Below are 19,959 nucleotides of genomic sequence, written 5' to 3' on the forward strand. Positions count from 1 at the left end.
ACTGGAAACTTAAGACTAAAATTCCTTTTTTGCAGAATGCTGCATTTTAGCAACAGTCGATTCAATTTTTAGTGTGAAAACACTGATGTTTCACTTACATTACAACATCACTCTGGACTATTGGGGCTGTTATGCCTTGCCATCAAATACTAGGTCTAATAAAACACAGTGTGTGTGGACCAAGCTGTTTCTCTCCTGGATAAAACTTGTTAGCAGCCACAAAGCTCATGAGACAATGTACTTCAGGGGTACTTACTGCACTTCTCACCTGAATAATGTAATTCTGGCTTCATTCTCATACCTCCAGGCAGCTGGGGACACAGAATAACCCGGGAGCAACCTGCCCCAATCTCACTGCTAAAGCATGACTTTCAGATGATAAACTGTGCTGTATCTCATTCTGTTTTGTCCGATGCAACTGCGGTGCCTTACCCACAGCTGCAGTACTCAGGCAAAAAATCTAGCGTAAGCAAGTGGACTATGGTGCTAGGAAGAAATGTTCAAGTTTTATTCTTAAATATCACTGGACTGAAAAATAGTCGTATGGCTTATTTATATTTCAAGAGATGGTAGTGAATAAGTTAAAGAATATTTCATCCCAAAACATACCTTGCTTTCATTTATAGCTAAGCTAATGTACACATACGTTTCCTTATTTTCATAAATGTTAAGCACCCACCTTTTTCCCCCCACAAAGATTCACAAGTACATGCATGGCACTTCCTACAAGCTGTCGTGGGCTAAAGGCTTACAAACAATTATTTCTTTTTTGAATATGAAATATTAATCAGACCAAAATATAATAATTTAAATCAACTTCTTCCTGAGCAACTTAGAATTTGGAATGTGCTGAAAAGTTTCAATAAATAAGTCAAAGATTAACCAGCTTAAAACGTACCTTTTAACAATTAAGTAAAATATATTTCATGACAGACAAATAGGCTGTAGAACCAGGAATCTTAGATGCTATGTGCCAGATAAATTTATGAAGTACCATTCAAAGAGGAGAGGCCAGGCTGATTGTTACGAAAAATACAACAACATTAAAACCTAGCGAGTAAATCATTAAACAGGTTTTGTATTTAGGTTATAAGTAGTGATGGCTAAAGATACCATTAAATAAACAGAAACAAATAGACTTTACGGTAAGTGGCAGTGAACTTGCAGGAAGGGTGAATGTGTTAAGTGACTGATTATTCTGTTACAACGTTGGCAAAAAGGATTCGAACAGAATTTCATGAAGGTGAGATTATTAGTTTTCTTTCCAAAATATAACAACTCCACAGTGTGTAAACTAATCATCACTCTTTCAATGTAATTTCATAGAAACCACTTAAAATATACAATGCAGCAGATTCATATTTTAGCTAATATGTTAGTTGTTATCTGTGCCATTTTCAGCTTTCTTTAACGTGCTCCCCCACAGTAGTGCATTGCTGCCACCAACTTGGGATGTTAATAATGAGAACAGAAATTTCTACATAGTATTTTCTGGAAGTTTGCATCTTGTCTTAACATGATGACACTTCTTTATTTTTGTCCTCTGCATGTAGGTACAGAAAGGCTGACGGGTGATGAAGATGGGCCACAATGTTTATTGGCTCTCAGCAGGCTCATAAAAGAAGAAACCCTTCGAAACCACATTCTTGCTTAACCCAGGTTTATATGCCGTGTCCATCACAAAGTAACTTTTGCTTGTTATTGCAAACCAAAGTATGACTGTGCAGATGGCAGACATGCTGCTAAGGCAGCTGCAGAATAGGAAACACAAATTGCCTGGCAGATGTTTGAGAAAGGTTGTGCGTTAGACAGAGTCATGTAGCCCCTGAAGTGTTACTGGGACTCATCCTGAAGAGGGGCTGCAACAACTCAGCCCTGCTTCTTTCCTCTGCTCCAGGACAGGAATTAATTATTATTATTGTCTACCAGCCCGCTTCCTCTGTCAACAACAGCGCCCAAGAGGCCAAGGCCTCATCAAGACCCCCAAATCTCCCCTATTCTGCTATGCCCATTGCTGCATGCAGGTCTGTCACTTCTCCACCATCAGTCCTGGCAGGCTGTCGAATAGCCAGCAAGCCCACAGGTCACAGGGAACCTCAGGGATACCCACCTTAAAAGACAATAGCATGACACATAACTGAGCTATACCCCTTTCCCCTCCCAGCCTCCAACCACCCCCTTTCTAGTGTTTGCTGATAATACTTGTAGTGATTAACAAGAGCAGCTTTCACAGTGGCTCTCTTAACAATGTATCATTGAATTGTCTTTTACTTCACAGAGCATACCTTCTTTGTTTTATCATTCTGAAGTATTTCAACTGGAGAAGTTGAAATCAGCTAAGTTTTTTTAATGAGTAGCTTTTTCTGTGTCTCTTAGGATTTGTGACCCATAAGAATAATCTACAAAACCCCTTTCTGAACAGGAAAAAGATATGCTGCACCTTTTCTTTCAGAGTCTAATACAAACATACTCAGCTGCAGAAACCAAACTCAACTGTTTAGTTAACTCTGCCTTGCACTTTGCATTCACTGACCTGATAACTTTTACTTGCTCTATGAAAAAGAAGGGTTCACCAAAAAACATCTGGTTCCTGTAACTTGCCTTATTCCCACTAATACTATTTTTTTCAGAATAGTAGCCTTGCTCCTCATGCACAGGGTAATTCAGAAGCCATTATCTAGGCCCCTTCTGAGCCTGTTATCCTTGGATGTGCGCAGACATGGCAATGGGATATCAGTGTGTTCTGGGCAAAAAGAAGTACTCTTGCCAAATGGCTCACTACCTGTAGTTCCAATTGCTGGTAGCTAATGCTGCAGCGGTATGCAATGAAGACTTGTTTCTGGAGAGACATGAGAGTCTGTAAAATTCACTTTTCAAGACTGCCCAATCTATTCTTTAATGTTTTGTAGGTTCCCAGAGGACTACTGCATACTCCAAAAGTTATTTTGTGATAGACAGTAGATATTTCTCTCTTGAACCATGCTATAGCAACTATGCTATAGAGCCAACACCATATGATGAATCAAACCTGCAAAACCAGGTATCTCCTGGTGGCCCAGCATGTGGGAATGGTCTCAAATGTTCCATTTCAAATGCTGCTGCGCATTAACTCAGTTCCTTAAGGAATTACTTTTAATAATAATTAAAAAAATCTTAAGAAAGCTGGAGGGGTCACCAGAAGAGAAAGGATAGGTCTTCCATCCATCACCTTTTATAGATATCCTCTAGCCACTTTTCATCATCTTCTTCCTCATCATCTATCGGTTCCTCTGTTTCCAGGGGAGAAGGGATGAAGAACTCAGGTCTGGGACGTGGTTTCCTGATACGAGACTTCAGTCCAAACTTGCGCTTTAGCAGGTGGAACTGTTCTTTGACATAGTAATAAAACTCATATTCGTATCTCATGCGTTGGTAGAGGATCTGTATTGCTTCTGGAGAGGGGACGGTCTTTTTCACTGTCACAGTCAGATTGCCAAGTTTCCTATGTTCTGTAAAAGAAAACAAGCAACGTTGTGGGTACTGATTAATGAGGCCAGACCTAAACTTTTTTAATGATTAAGGCATTGCTCTGCTGCATTACTAATACAAATGAGCTCAAGCTGTCTCCCTAATAATGGATTTACTTTTAACAAGAGATGAAAAAATACTGATGTTTGAAGTCAGACAGCTACTTCACAGATGGCATTTGACATTGTGTGATGTCACCAAGGATTTTAATTGGCAATGAACAGTTATCTCAACATGCAAATTAGGTCATACCATTTATGAACATAAACCACACGCAGAGAAACCCATAATCTTGCCTAGCTTTGGAAATTTTGCCTAATGCATATGAAATATATATCCAATACACAGCTGAGCTGAACTAATCAATTATTTCCTATATAGCATACTGTGTTGTGTCTCAGTGGTGCTTTATTATTGCTCAAATGTAAACAGGTATTTACCAACCTGAATCCACCTAACACCAAAGCACTGTTTTCATCACCATGATTCCTCAGGACCAAATGTACCTGATGACTTTCTTGTCTTTTTTCACCTGTTCATTAAAGCGGACTCATCTTCCTGTCATGACCTGGGACTGGAATATTTCAGTATGTTTTTCTTTACCCGACAACTTTTGCTTCAGTAAACTGAAATAAAACACCCTTATTGTTGATAATGAATTAGAGTAACAAGCGAAAATACTGAATTGCTCTGTCTCCTCTTTGGAGGAGTACATAAATCTCCAATGAGATTAGTACAAGGTGTAAAGCCAAATCTCAAGGCAATCACTTTGCTGTTTCAACACATGGCAATAAGCTGCCAGAGCATCCTTCAGTATTTTCTTCTTCTTCAAGACAGAAACATAATTGAACATTCACGGTGAAGAAGAGAACAGAATAAGCTAGAAGTACTGATCTGTGGCACCACTGTATCATCCCTAACGACTGCAACTTTCTGTAGTAGAGGTGAATGTCACACTGATGAAGTATTAGCTTCTATAATCAGGTTTTCTGAAAGCTCAGTGCTTCAATCCAGTAACTCTGAGAGAACGTGATGCCTATGGAAATGACTGTAATAGCCTCAAAATACACCTGTGTCCAGACACGGCAAGATGAATGGGCTTGCATAGAAGCAAGCAGGTGTCAGTGAGACATTAGTAAAAAACCTTTATAATGGCAAGAACAGATAGGCAGTGCAGTGGAGCATGCAAGTTACAAAAGCTCTGTCTCTGGTGGATTTTAAGACTAGATTCATTGGTTCTCTCCTGAGGGAAGACTAGGGGACATCTTAATGCCATTTTCCATTACTCTAAACCTAATAGATTAATTTTAATCTTGTCAGCCCTTACTTCACTTCCCTGCTTTTTGCTACAACAGCAAGGTCGGCATGAAAACTGATGTGTTTATTTTTTTTTTTTGTTTCAGGATATCTTGGCTTCTGCTACTCATTCTTTCCTTAATATTTAGATCGTCTATTTGTGCAGCCTCAAATGCCAAACAGAAATCCTCATACGCTACATGACTACATAGATAAACTGTTTCAGTGAAGAAGAGCTCAATTTTGATAAGGAAACCTAATTCTTATTGTAACTACAGTTCTGCAAGTTGGAAGAATTCAAAAGGGTTGGGCCATGAAGCATGGCAAAGAGAAAACTTCCAAGGAGGAAGCAGGCAACAAAGAACATTTCACGTTTCCAACCAGATCCCAGCGGCAGTGATCGCCCTCCCTTTCAGGGGGAGTCCCTGAATCAAAATGGGATTTTATCATGGGCAGAGTTTCTCACGTGAGCAGTCCAAACCTAGGTCTTCTGAAGCACCTGCCAGCAAAGCTAAACACATCTTTAGCAGTTCTACAGTGAAACACGTTTTCACAATCACACATACTGCTAAAGGATGGATTGATGGTTCCTAGTAGGAAAAGTGAGTTGTTCTTGGGATTCCACAAGCACTATGTTTATCCAAGAGAAATAACCAAAAATAACTTTTTAGGGAAATGAGGAATTTTAAGCAAAGACAAACACATGTTTCAAGAGGTAATAAAAGGTGAGTAAGCCCAGCTAGCAAACACAACAGCAATGATCTTTAAACAAAAAGTTGGTATTTGCAATATTTTAAATGTTGAAAAGTACAAGAAGGGGTAGAGCACAGCTATGTGAACATGAACTGCTTTCTTCACATGTTAGAAGATATATATTCATATAGCTTAGAGTGTCCACACCTATTAACACATTATAATTTTCAGACAACTGAAACACAATTTCCTTCTTCAGAGTAAAGGAACTGAAGAAAAAAAAACATGAAAGCCATTCATTTTAATAATACTGCATGAGACAGCAAGTGCTGCTGGGCTGGACATTCTCATATTCATTTGACTTCATTCTGTCACACACATCTGGTGCAGAAGAAAAAAAACTTACAGCTGAAGAGGTATTTTCCCTCTCATTTTGCTTGCCAATTACAGCAATTTGAACTGCTGGAAGAATACGATACAGAGGATAGGTTGACTAGCTTACAAAACTTAATGCTGTTCTAAATCACACACAAAAATTATTCCAAGGATTAATTCCGTTTTGCATTTGTACTTTTAATTCCTTCTCTAAAGGAAGAATAGTTTTCATTAGTTGGTAACAGTTAAAACATGCTGCTCTGTAATTAAATGGACCTTTCATGATAAACTTTGTAGCTCTTTACACTGAAATCTTTGTCTCTACTCATATATCAAACTAATGAAACAATTTGGTACACAAGAGTTCTTTGTTCTTTAATTACACTGCTGTATGGTGATATATGCTCTGTAACTACTGACTGTTTATAGTTCATTAATTTGTATAGTTTTATTTAGATAGGAGTAAAAATGATTAAAATATACAAGAAAACTAAATTAAAAAGTAAACAAATGATCTTTAACGTGCTCTAGCTAAGAAAAAGTGTAGAGGAAGGATCATGAAATGCTTGCATTTAGAATAGACATTAGCATAGAAAGCACTACTTGTAGCTAGTGAATGGTGTGAAATACTTCTGGTGAAAATACTGGGTTCCACAAGAGCTTAGTCTCTTTCACACAACTGTTACCCATACATCACTGTAGACTAACAAATGTCTCATCATTTTAAATTACCGGTCATGTGTCCAAGTTGCCACTGATGGCTATTAGATGACTCAATGCAGGAAGGACACTGTACTCAGTCTATCCTTGGGTGAGAAGGTAACTGATGCCTTATGATTACTGAGCACTTCAAGACATTCCTCTTTCTGGTGCTTAGCTGGTAGCTCCCACCAGCTTTGCAGTCTGGTTTTCTTTACAAACTCAGCAGCAAATATACACTACTAAATATTGTATTTATTAAGCTTAAGCCTTTATACTGCTTGCCAACTTCATTTTTATTTTACATAGGTTATTTCTGTCACAAAAAACTCCATTTACCTCGCTGCAAAAGCTCTTTACTTATACAGTCCCTCCAGGACTCTAAGCGGGAAAAGCCACTTCTTACAGCTCCAGTTTCCTTCGGTGGCTGCTCCTCCCAGCAGAGAGAGGTACTTCTGTTACGGCCCAGGAGTGCTGCCAATGATGACAAGGTGAAAAGCAGTAGACTGTTTTCTTGGGGGGGAGGTTGGTGTGGGACAGGAGCAGCCAAGGAGGAATTTACTGGTGGTGTGCCAGGCAGGCAGCAGCCCACCAGCCAGGTGCTGCATGCTGCCCTCATGGTGGGCAGCAAGAAAGCAGCAATACGTACTCCTCCTCTGAATTCGCAGTCATCATCGCATAGAGGATGCCCGTGTACATTCAGTTCTTTGCTCTATGCACCCACCTACCTCCATAGATGTATACAAAGACACATACACACTCTGGAAGGCTATAGGAGCAACGTAGATTTTTTGGCTCCAGTTGGTTCTTGCAGTACAATCATCAGCAATGGCAGTGTATCAATACTTGTGAGGCACTGGTTGTCAGATGCGTGAGCTGGAGCTGTGCCTGGCTGCAGGCTCAGCCTTTTGATAAAACTAGTAGTGACCTTTGCATGTTCTTTTGCACTTGATTTTTATTTAGACTGGTTTCTAATCTGAAATATTCTTAAAAGGCTCTTTAATACAAATATGGATGAAATCACTGAACTGCCTCTTGAAGTCACCTTAACCACCTCTCCTCATCATGGAAGCAAAATGGAAAAATAAGGTAGATCTGGCTTAAAGCCAAAATAACAATCTACGTACGCTACACAAATCCAGCTGTCCCACCAAAGGACCCCCGTTTTACGACCTTGGAGAGAACTAACCATATGGAGGGCAACAAACTACACCATTTACTTTTTAGGGTTATTTTTTCTTAAGCTATGTTTGCTTTGGCATTCTTTTAAGTTACTTAAAAAAAGAAGAAAAGTACTATAGAGTAACCCAACCTCGGAGAGCAGCCTGCTCGTGCCTTGAATTAAGCCTAAATTGGTATGCAGAGATGGATGAAGAAAATTAAATTCTTTTGGGTTCCCAGGTGATGAATAATTTACTATTACTTTTCCCGCTTCAAAAAACCCCAAACAAACTAAGACAACAGCATTACTCACTGCAGCAAACCAAACCATAGCGAAATGTGGTTTTTCTACTTTGTGGCTCAAACAGCAACCTCGGATTGCCATATTTAGACAAAATGAGCCTAAAGACATTCTCCATCTCAGAGGAGAATTTTGGAGTCCCCAGTGCCCCACCATTTCGGTGGATGTGAGGTGAAAGTTTGCTCCCCAGGTTGAAGCCGCAGGGAGCCCAGCACCCTCGGGGCTCCCGCAGGGAGAGGTGAGCCAGGCTGGAGCAAGCACAGGGTGGCTGCAGGCGAGGCAACTGTGGGCCTGCCCGGCTAATACTCGCAGTGGAAAACCACACGCCAAGAGCTCTGCTGCTCTGAGGCTGTGTGAACACGATGGCTGTCACAGATACAGTAAACTCATTTCCTGGAACTGCACGGGGAGGCCGGGTGTTTCAGTGGTACGCAGCTGAGCAGCAGCACATACCTTCTGCTCCACAGTTTTAAATGGAAATAAATGTATGTTACTGTGGTTAGTTGTGACGTACGAATCAGCAAGGGCCTCTGCTTGATTTACCACTAGAATGATCACTGGAGTGCTAAAACAGGGCTCTGATGGCTATGCTAGAAATGATCTCCCGCCAGAATATCTAACGGCAGCCTAGCAGAAAAATCTCTGGCATAGTTGATTCGCTTTTCAAACTTGAAATTTTTAGCTGGGCTCTTGAAGGATATCTGGGAAAGGATGGTTTTGGGAGAAAAGACACTGACGTGTTTGGCTCACATGCCACCTTTCCAATGGTCATAGTGCTGCTACTGCTCAGGAGCATGCCAGGAGCATGCCAAGTGCAGGGCAAGTCCGAGGTCCCTGGCAGAAGGAGGCTGTACTATGTGACTGCACCATGTACTATGTGACTGTACTGTGTGACTGAGCACTTCACATAGGTTCATAGAATCATAGAACGGCTTGGGTTGGAAGGGACCTTACATGTGCTAAAGGAAATCAGGGACAGTGGAGAAAACCTAACAGAGTTGACGACCAGGAAGAAGTGCATTAAAAGCCAAGGTGGATGGAAAAGTAAGTGGTAGTTTGTCCCATAGCATTTATTAGTTTTATCTGTCTGAAATAGTATGAATCCCAATTATTAACCTTCTTACTGCTAGTTTACTCTCTTCTCCATTATTCATGTCAACAAAAAAGGTGCATTTTTTGACATGTAGCTAAAGATGTGACACTTGTGTGCATACTGAGGACAGTTATGCTAAGCTCACTAGCAATGCTTGCTTTGTTTTAGCATTTCTGTCCTGAATTATTGTGCTGCTTTGATGACATGGAATGACTCCTAACTCCAGGACATCAGCAGAACTCTAGCCCACTGGCACACTGCAATGTTCTGTCTCCCTAAAGATCAGATACAGAATCACAGAATCATGGAATAGTTAGGGTTGGAAAGGACCTTAAGATCATCAAGTTCCAACCCCCCTGCAATGGGCAGGGACACCTCACAATAAACCATGTCACCCAAGGCTCTGTCCAACCTGGCCTTGAACACGTCCAGGGATGGAGCATTCACAACCTCCCTTGGCAACCCATTCCAGTGCCTCTCTCACAGTAAAGAACTTCTTCCTTTTATCCAATCTAAACTTCCCCTGTTTAAGTGTTAACCCATTACCCCTTGCCCTATCACTACAGTCCCTAGTGAAGAGTCCCTCCCCAGCATCCCTATAGGCCCCCTTCAGATACTGGAAAGCTGCTATGAGGTCTCCACCAGCCTTCTCTTCTCCAGGCTGAACAGCCCCAACTTTCTCAGCCTGTCTTCATATGGGAGGTGCTCCAGTCCCCTGATCATCCTCATGGCCCTTCTCTGGACTTGTTCCAACAGCTCCATGTCCTTTTTATGTTGAGGACACCAGAACTGTACACAATAGGGTTCTCTCTAAAAGGACTGCTCTCCAGGGGTCATGGAAACATCCAGAACTTGACAGATTTGCAATCCTAGGCACATCAGATGTCTTATCAAAAGGGATCTTGGGAGCAAATACACCAGGCTGTAACTAGCAAAGACATTGCAAAATGATGGCTGCCAAAGACAGACGGAGCTCAGGGTGACAGTTACAGCAATGCTCTTTCTTTTTTCTTAGCACTGCAATGAATAAGGAAACCAGATGGAAAAATAATGTTACTATTAACCTAATATAATTTCATTATTAACATGGACAAAATGCAGAGAGCTCAGAGAACAATACTTGGAGGAGAAAAACAGAGGGATGACAAAACAGAGACTAGTCAGGAAGACCCACAGAGATAATCTGAAAGACACATAATCAAACAACTACTAATGCTCAAGGATGTAGACATCATGGAGTCATGGCACAATATCAGAACAAGAAATGTGTGTGTGGGGGAATGTTAGTTGATAAATGTAAGAAGCACCTTGAGCCAATAAGGCTGAAAATAACAAAAGAATTATCTTCCTACATTATGCAAGTAATATTACTGGGGATATGTTGCAGAGGTCCACAATACACCACTCTGACTGTCAACTGGACAATATAACAGCAACATGCATTCAACAGTGCTCTGAAATACAACTTAAGCTACTGAAGGCATTATAACGCTATTATGAAACACTTGCCCTATAACACAGCAATGCAAATAGGTAACTTTCTCCATACTTTGAAAAGAGCTACAGACTTTAAGGTCTCTTCTCCAGCCATTAAGCATTTATCATGGAATCTCAGCTCTCCTCTGGGAAACTTCACGGTCCTATGCATTTGCTCCTACCAGTTCAGAGCTGTGGATCCAGCAATGCGGATCTCCAGCTGCATGGGCCATCTCATCTGTACCACACTGTGCCTCTGCTGCAGCCCCAGCTGGAAACAGGCTGTGTCTCACACATGAGCAGATAACAAATCTCAGCAGGATCTTCTAAGAAACTTCTTTATTTGGTACACTTTGATGCTGCATTTCCAGTAAGGGAAGTTAACAAAGAAAGGAAAAAAAAGGCTGAAATTTAACCCATGTTGGTAGAGAGAAAAGGCGTATTCTTGAGAATGAGGTCAGGTACTTTACTGCTGTTAAGCAACTTCTAAGTTGAATTAGACAGAGTTGGAGGTGCCAAAACCAAAGCCATCTGCAGAGGAAATGCCAGGATCATCTAGCTCAAGTTGCCGAAAGAATTGCTATGGTTGCAGCTCATATGCAATTTCCAGTTCATTTTTTTATAGCTGTATAAGTATTACTGAATGGATCCAGTCAAATCTGGATCTGACAAAGCCATAATTTAAAAGGAGGCTCTCACAGATCACTTGTGTGATCTGCACAGCATTGAACAGTAGCTTACGCAGACACTAACGTTATTACTTTTTTGCAGAGAGAAGAGAAAGTTCCAGTAATGGAGACAAATTTCAGCAGCACTCACAAGCAGGAAGAGCTTCACCACAGGTATGTGATGCAGCAAATCTGCAGATATAGCCTGGGACTTGAGAACCTAGAGCAGGCATCTCGCTGTTGTGCTCCAAGTCACAGCAGGCTGCTATCTGCGATTTTTGCCTGCAAAAAGGAAGTAGTGGAAGAGGTATGCTCTGCAAGCTTAAGATGTCTAAGCGGGATGGAGCGAGGTGAAGGTGTTTTTATTTCCATATATGTACTGGTGAGTGCAATGCTGGCATATAGCACACAGTTTTGTAACCACATCCTAAAACAGAGAGGGTACGAAAACAGCCTCAGAATGAATACTGGGGTTGGAAGGGACACTTTACAGAAAGATGATAAATTCATTCTGGTCAACTTACCAAAAATTAGATGATTGAGAGGTGACGTTTTTACAGTATCTGCATATTTTCCTGGTGAGAAAAATATGGACATTGAAGGGCTGGAAGCAGAAACCAGAGAAATGTGGACTGGAAGTAACACACAGCTTTTTAAAGTGGTGAAGGTGATTAGTCACTGGAACAAAACAAAGGGTTGATCTGCTATCACTTGGTATTTTTGCAACCATGCTGGGTAACTCCAGTTTGTGATCTCTGTGCAGAAGAGAAACTGTGGCCTGTAGCACACAAGAAGCAAGCTAAATGACCCAATGGTCCACTTAAGTCTTCCATAGATTCAAGTTCCAAACATCTTGCAAATGTCAGCTTCCATATCAAGAGCACCACCTGTGAAAGCCTTTTAGTCAGTGCCTTTGAGATACTTCAGTGTAAATACAATTTTTGGAAGACAGATGAACACCTAATATGCTACCTTTTCCTGTCATCAGCTATTCAAGACTAGCGGGTGCCACACTGCACAGCATCAGGCCTTGTAGGCATGTGAAGTAACACTACACTTCTACATTCTATCCTGAACTTTTTTACTATGAGTGTGGTAAAATACTGACAGGCTGCCCAGAGAGGTGGTGGATGTGCCATCTGGAGACATGCACAGCCAGGCTGGATGTGGTTCTGAGCAACCTGATCTAGTTGAAGATGTCTCTGCTCATTGCAGGGGGGTTGGACCAGATGAGTTTTGGAGGTCCCTTCCAACCCAAACTATGCTATGATTCCACGATTTTACTTTTTTTGTTAAGTTCAAGAACATGGTCTTAAAAAAATACTAATTCTAGGTATTGCCTCCTCCTGTGCTCCAAGAGCATACATACAAGTGCTTATTTATATAAGAATAACTACTAAAATGAGAAAGAAAAGTAATTATACTAATTAGGGATAAACTAATGGACAATAATAAAACTTATGAATTACTGATAAGAGTATACAGGACTGGAAAATGTACATTACTGCATGAAAGCTGCTATTAAAAGGGGGAGGGAGAGAGAGAGAGAGAAAGCTATCAGTCCCCCTCTCCCTTTTGAGAAAGTTGCCAGGTCTAAGATTTTCTCCCAACTGGCTGCAGACAACTGAAAGCCCTGAAATAGCTTTACTTCTTATTACTGCAAGTTACAGGCGGTCAAGAGAAAAGTCTCTCTTTTGCCCTTAGGTTCTTTTGTGTATCATGAGCAACGGAAAGCGGCCAGCGGCTGAGGCACTGGTGAAGAAGGAAGAATGCTACCAGAGCAGAAACAACACACTGTTCCTTTCAAGTTCAGACCCTCCTGGCCCACAGCCTGACTGCCTTGGCCAGCTGCCAGGGTACTGGGACAAAGGCTTCCTCCTCTGGCCAAAACTGAGGAAAAGGGTCTGTTGTTTAACACAGGCAGACTTGTTTCAGCAAGAGAAAAAACTAAAAAGAAGGGGAATTACACTAACTGGAAGTCCTGAGAGAGGACAGTAATCTCCTAGTGTGGCTAATGCAATTCTCACCCCATGCTTTTCCTGAGGAGGGGACGTCTTGATTCTTTGCTGTTCAGGCTAGAAGGCAAAGCGTAACATCTCAACAGCGCTAAGCCCCAAGACTGCCAGGGTCTTCACATCCCCCAAGGTTACTATGAACTAGAAACAAGAATGCACCTCTCCACCTTCCAGGAAGCCCCAGACAACACGCTGCTCCCCTCCATGCCTGCACTACTAAGCTTGAGTGAAGGGTGAACACCCTCCGTCATAAAAAGAGAAATCTCTATGCATGTAGCAGACATTGAAGCATCTGGCAGATAGATAAGCCATTTAGCTACCTCAGGACTTCACAGCGACCAAGGCTCCTTCCTGCTGGCTTTCCACGGTCATTAAACACCAGTCAAGGTGAATTCACACCTGGGCTTTTTGCCATCTCCGTAAAAGATCTTGCAGCTTGGTCTGTGATGGGTAACTTGGGACACTTGGGGTTCACTGCAAGTTGTGAGGTCATGCCCCTACCTGAAACCTCCGAGGCAGATGCTGTTGCAGAGGTTACACAGAGACGCAGTGGCTCTTCATGCCAACCTCTGTGCCTCTTTAGCAGCACAACCACAGGCGACGGATGAGGACTTGAAAAGGGTAGAAGATAATCCCTAGGCCTAGAGTATCTGATTTGGTTCTGAGCACCAAAGCACTTGGGTGAGGTGAGCTACCTCAGAGGCTGCATTGCAGGATGCAGTGTCTCAGTGAGCTGTGGCAGGAGACTTCCCCCAGCAATTATTTATGTCTGAGAGCTTTCAGAAGCAGGCCCTAGTTCAGGGACAAGCGTGATTTTAATCAGCTCGGGTTAATATAAATGAATACAGGACATTTTTTGGTACTTAGATGCTGTTCGAACACCACCAAGATTTACACAGGCATGTACTTGCTCTGTATTCCAGGCAATAGATTTCCTGAAGGAGGGGGAAATGACATTTCTGACATGTGCATGTGAGACCAAGATCTTTGCAGATGAAGGCCTCCCTATGAACCCTGCATCTGCACCAGCTAGTAGCAAAGTCAGCTCTCATCTATTTACAGTGACTTATGCCATCAGCTCCTGCACACCTTGACCATTCTCGCTCATGTGCCAGCACAAAGAACAATCTATTGAGGAAACAGTTTGCTCAATGATCCTTTCTAATTCAACTCGTATTTAGCATTACTGTGCTGACAGGGAGGAGATACATGGGTACACTGTTCTGCCATCCATCACCTTGTTTACAGGAAGTATATTCTCAGTAGCCATAACTCTATTGCAGGTTAAAGGAATTAGCGAATACTGTGGAAACATCCATGAATCAGAACAAGAGATTTACAGGGATATGAAAAGCCACTGCTCCTGCAAATTGTCTTGTGTCTGCAGTGCTTCAATCAGTAGTTTCAGTCCAGTGTTAGAGAGACTGGCTAGTATCAAAGTTCCCAGGATGACTGCACTGTTTTGCTTTAATGACAGTATGAGCCCTGACATAATGACTACCGTGCTTCAAAGTTGTACCACACAAAACTTTACCTTGTGATTAAGAAAACAGGAGATAAAATGACCTGCTGTCTTTTTCCATTTCTGTATTTATGGGCACATGTAAACATTAACACCTCTGAAAGAGGACAAAATGGACAGAAACCAGGGAGGTTGTGACAGCAATTAGGAAGAGCTCTTTAAGAAAGATCGATTTTGGGAGGGAGCGAGGTTACCCAAAAGAACGGTAAACCTGCAGCAAACCAGGATTTTGTTGAAGAACACTCCAATTTTCTACACTGTGACCTTCAAGAGTGGTGAAATAAAGGCCCTCGCTTTTGAGCACTCTTCAACAGTATGCAATATTAAGAGTTGCATCAAGATAAAGAAGGAAACTGTGTTCGGTAGGTTAACCTCAGCCAGCAGCCAATCACTTGTGTGACCGCTGGCTCATTCACCTTGCCCGCATGAAGGGACGAGGGAGAGAATAGGAAGAACTTTAAAAGCGAGAACATCCATGGGTAAAGATAAGGATGGTTTAATGGGGAGCTGGGGGGGTTGGGGAAGTGGGAGGGCAAACTGAGGCAAAGGAAAATCCCTCACACCACCTCCCGCAGACAGATCAATGCCCAGCCAATCTCCGAGTGATGGTCACTTTGGAAGCCCAAAGTTTTCTTTCTCCTCCACCCCTGCTTTTATTGCTGAGCATGATGTTATATGGTACGGACTATCCCTTTGCCCAGTTTGGGTCAGCTGTCCTGGCTATGTCCCCTCCCAGCCTCTTGCCCATCCCCAGCCTACTGACCAAGGGGGCAGAGTGAGAAACAGAGAAGGTCTTGATAGTGCATGAGCTCAGCAACAGCCAAACTGGTGTGTTGTCAGCTTTGTTTTAGCTACAAATCCAAAACACAGCACTGTAGAGGCTGCTATAAAGAAAAGTTAATTCAAACCCACCCAGAGCTGGCAGAGTAAAAATGGGTGCTGCCAGGTATGGGCAAACCTGCCACATCTGTCCCTAGGAAATTTAAAATACGAAGTATATACACAATGCTCAAAATAGGCACAATGAATCACATGAAGTACCCACTTTAGAGGCTGATTCTAAAAGGAAGAGAGGACCTATAAGTAAATTTAACTTATCTGGTAAAGTAACATAGAAAATAACAGTAAGAACAAGGAATTAACATTTCAGTGGCCAATTTCAACATATATTCCTCAAAACAATGAATCTGATTCTGAATCTACAAAATCGTATGCAATTTGCAGATCTTACCAGAAGAATAAATGCCTAAATTTGACCTATGCCCTTAAGAAATCCTTAAACCATAAATGATCAGCTTTTTAAACTCTGTAGACAGAATGCACCATTGAACAGATTTAAAACAAAAGCCAAACAGAATATTTTAATGAAGCTCTGTGGAAAACATGATGAACAAGTTATCTGGGAGAATGGTACATTCAGGGTTTCCATAGTAACAAAAACAATGAAAAAAATGTAAAAATAAGGCAGCTTTGTAAAGGCATGTCGGAAAAATCAAAAATTAACCTCTGGGAGGCCTGGCATACATTTGCTTAGAAGGGACGCCTACAGTGTTGGATGCATATATGCACTTACACATGGCAACAGGGCTCTAAGGTGCATGCTTTGACCTAGACTCATCAATGGGAGATAATGCATGCAATCAGGTTTTGTCCAAGTGCCTAGTGTACAGGTCCCAGAACCCAGTTCAGTGTCTAGAGCGAAGACAAGTTCTCCTATAAGCCTGCAGGTGCTGGGAAGAGAAAACTGTAATCCTGAGCTCTTTAAGAATACATTCCTCACAGGCTGCTCTAGGGTGGCCAGTGACTATGGCCATCATTTTCTAAACAAAAATGGTAACTCAGACACATCATATTCAGCTGAAACTTCATCCATCTGCTTGCCACAGTAGTTGACAGCATTCCTGGCACATTCCCAAATCATTTAATTCTGTTAAGTACATTTACTGAAGAAACTAGGACCCTAAACTGAGCAACACAGAGTCCTCATAAATATAACTGCTTTTCTTTTTTTGTGTCTGAGTAACAGTGGGAAATGAAAAACCACAAGGCTGAAGGAAGTGAAGGGACTATTTATGTAGCATGGGAAAAATTAAACTGAGATTCAGCGCTTTAAAGTGGGTGATATCTGTTTATCAAAATACTTTTGTTGTATCTCTTTTGCCTTTGAGTATCCAGTCAGCCTGCTAAGACTTAGAAACGGTGATGCGGTGCTAGATTCAGCCTTTGGTTTTAGTGGCAATCTGTGTAAGTTCTGCCACTACTTTGAAACCAAAATGTTGCCAGTTGTTAACAAACTATACCAACGTATCACATGTCATTTTTTGCAAAACTGCTCACACATGTATACAATATGGAAAGATGTGTGGGACTTCGATTTTTTCCTTTTCTGCACATGAGATACAAATAGCTATGCACTAACTATTTATTTCTATTAAAACAAAACCTGTTGAACAAGTGGGATGTACACCAAGACGTGGTCTGGAAGGATAACAGAAGCAGCCTGTGAACTGAATAGCTAAATTAAGCAGGAACTCAAACCACTGATTTCTACAAGTAGCTTGAAATAACATGCACCAAGGAAAATAATCTTCATCGATTCAAAGCAGAACCTTTGGCTCAGTAGTGAGTCTGCCCTTAAGATAGGCTAAATAATGTGTTCTGCAGCCACACAAAGTACTGAGGCCTGCCAGGGACCCCATGCCGTATTCCAGCAGCAGCATGAGGCAGTGCCAAGTAAATGTTGAAATTCAATATACAGACAAACATGATTTGCAATTTCACTGCTCGTCTGTTAGTAGAAGTTCTAGATGAATTGGGCTGGTATTTTTGGTAAGCTGTTGTTAAAGTGTAAGAAGACAGACTGAGGTTTCTTGCTTTAAGCCTCTTGCACTGGCATAGCTGCACCAAACAGGCAAAGTTATGCAAGCTGGCAATTTGTTCCTGTTATTTTCAGCTAATACGCCAGTTGGTCTTGCCATGCTTCACCCTCTTCAAGGTCCCTTTGTATTTTCCAGACTCCCCAGGTTTCCTGTCTTCTGCAGTTAATTCACTCTAAGCACTCTTCTAGCAGCTGCTTTGGTCATCATACACAGTGTTCTCAAGAGTTTACCAGAAAGATCTTCCTCTCCATTAATCTCCTTTGATCTTGGCAAGAAAGTCCTCAGCTTCTGCTGTGTTTCTTTGTCCCACATGGATCTAAGTCACAGATTTTGCTCCTGCAAACACTGCAGGAAAAGACACTACCAAAGGCACTAAAAAAAACCCAACACATAAATAAAGGAACCAAAACCTCCAAACAATTCTACCAAAAGGTTAGCTCAAATAGCACTCAAAGATGACCTACCCATTGGATACATAAGGAAAGCACTATAAAGGCATGATATAAAATTTGCTTTTATACGCATAATTCATCCTTGCTTCTACAAACATTATTGTATGCCAACTCCTTGACAACATCCATCTCCACCTTACTGTAATATAAGAATCCAGCATGAGTGAGAAATACTCTTGCTGCTGAACTCCAGGCATCAAACAAATCCTCAGACAGATAAACAGACATTTACCTCTCTTCAGTGATTGTGCAGAGTGTTCAGTTTCCCTGGTGCATAACTTCAGCACCTGACATTAATAATGCCTATACCCAGTGAAGTAAACCAGGTTTGCCAGCTGCCTGAAGACCCTTCAAAGATCAGTCACACCCACTGTAACACTGGCAGAGCACTTGCAGGGACAGTGGAGAGTGGAAAAAAGCTTGGAAGATAAAAATAAGTCTTCAATGCCCACCAAAATATTTGGTGGTATTTAGGTTAAAACAGAATTTTCTGTGAATATTTTCAACATTTCAAATAAACTTGCTTTGGGTACACGCTCATTCCTGTCATGCCTGATTTCCACTAGCTTTTGGGAGATGTATATTATATATCAGCCACGCATTAATCCCACACTCTCATTTTATGTAACAGTTATGTAAAAGTGCATGTCGTTACATAAGCAGTAAACCTCCAAACTTGTTAACATCCCAAAAGCCCTGAGAGCACACCTCTGCAAAGCACTGGGGGCTCTGGCCAGACTGAACACACCCATGTTCTTTGCACACAGGCATGCACCAAATACTCTGCTACAGCAATGGCAGCGTGCTCCACATCTTTCCTCAGCACAGGCACAACACAACCAGCCACTGGGCTCTGCCAGTAACTTAGAACTTGTGTTGCACTTTCTGGCTAGAAACAAGCAAACAACAAAACAACCCACTGCTCCTCTCCTTGATTTATTCTAGGTCCAACAGTGCTCTTATCTGTCTCCTTGCCCCCTTTTTACTCCACAAAAAGCAAGAAATCAAATAATGTTGCTGATTGCTTGGAAATGAATCAAAGCAGTCAAGCATCAGGAGGAGCAAAGCCTGAGAGAAGCATACAGATTTTGTTCTAAGCCCTGAATTTGCATGCTCTGCAATACCAAAGCTCTAATACCTGGAATGACTTACAGGTACGTGTGTACTCTAAGTACAGCAATACATCACACAGTAACACAGCTTCATAGACCCTCTGAACCCCAACTGAAAAGAATCACTATGGAAGAAGACAGACCACTACAATTACCTTGCTTAAAATTTTCACTACCCAGAAAGTATTAGATGGAATCATACTGCAAAAGGCACAGGAATAAGGTATATTGTTTTATCACTGATCATGGCAGAACACAAGAGATACGGTTTCCTCTTATGGTGAATGCACAGAGCTGATTAATTCTACACTTACAGGGAAGCTAGATCACAGGAGTCGAAGAAAGCCACAGGAAAGCAAATTGATTGTGAAGAGAGTGTATTTCAGGGCCTGAGAACAGAGCAGGAGCACTTGTGTGGGCAGACAACAGATGCTGCTCCAGACTTCCAGCAAGCAGCAAAGCAGGGAGGGATGGGTAAATGCTGGGGTTGACTTCTTGTTTCAACTTAAACAACTGGAGGAACATAACAATTTAAGGCACTGTCCCCTGGATGGCTCTTCTATTTCTCCTGAGTCTCCAATTATTGTACTTTTCCTTCTCTTCAATACTCTCATTTCCCCTGAGTATGCACTCATCAGCAACTTGCATTCCCCAGAAATCCTCCCACTAGCTGTTTGGAGAGACATTCATGCTGGAGGGCATAACACTCT

The 19,959-nt window shown here is 41.7% G+C and overlaps 1 protein-coding gene across 1 annotated transcript in view; it reads right to left on the reverse strand.

Moving 5' to 3' along the window:
• Positions 1–484: 484 nt before the first annotated feature.
• The window catches only part of UST (uronyl 2-sulfotransferase), a 159,509-nt gene continuing 140,034 nt past the window's right edge, over positions 485–19,959 (reverse strand). Inside the window, exon 8 of the mRNA XM_061378795.1 lies at positions 485–3,488. Within this exon, the coding sequence (XP_061234779.1) occupies positions 3,205–3,488 (284 nt within the window). The 3' untranslated portion in view covers positions 485–3,204. The remainder of the gene's footprint in view (positions 3,489–19,959) is intronic.

The sequence above is a fragment of the Neopsephotus bourkii genome, unplaced genomic scaffold (genome assembly GCF_033783945.1).
Source record: "Neopsephotus bourkii isolate Nb327-2 ecotype Australia unplaced genomic scaffold, CSIRO-AGI_Nbou_v1 NB_1767, whole genome shotgun sequence".
Taxonomy (NCBI): domain Eukaryota; kingdom Metazoa; phylum Chordata; class Aves; order Psittaciformes; family Psittacidae; genus Neopsephotus; species Neopsephotus bourkii.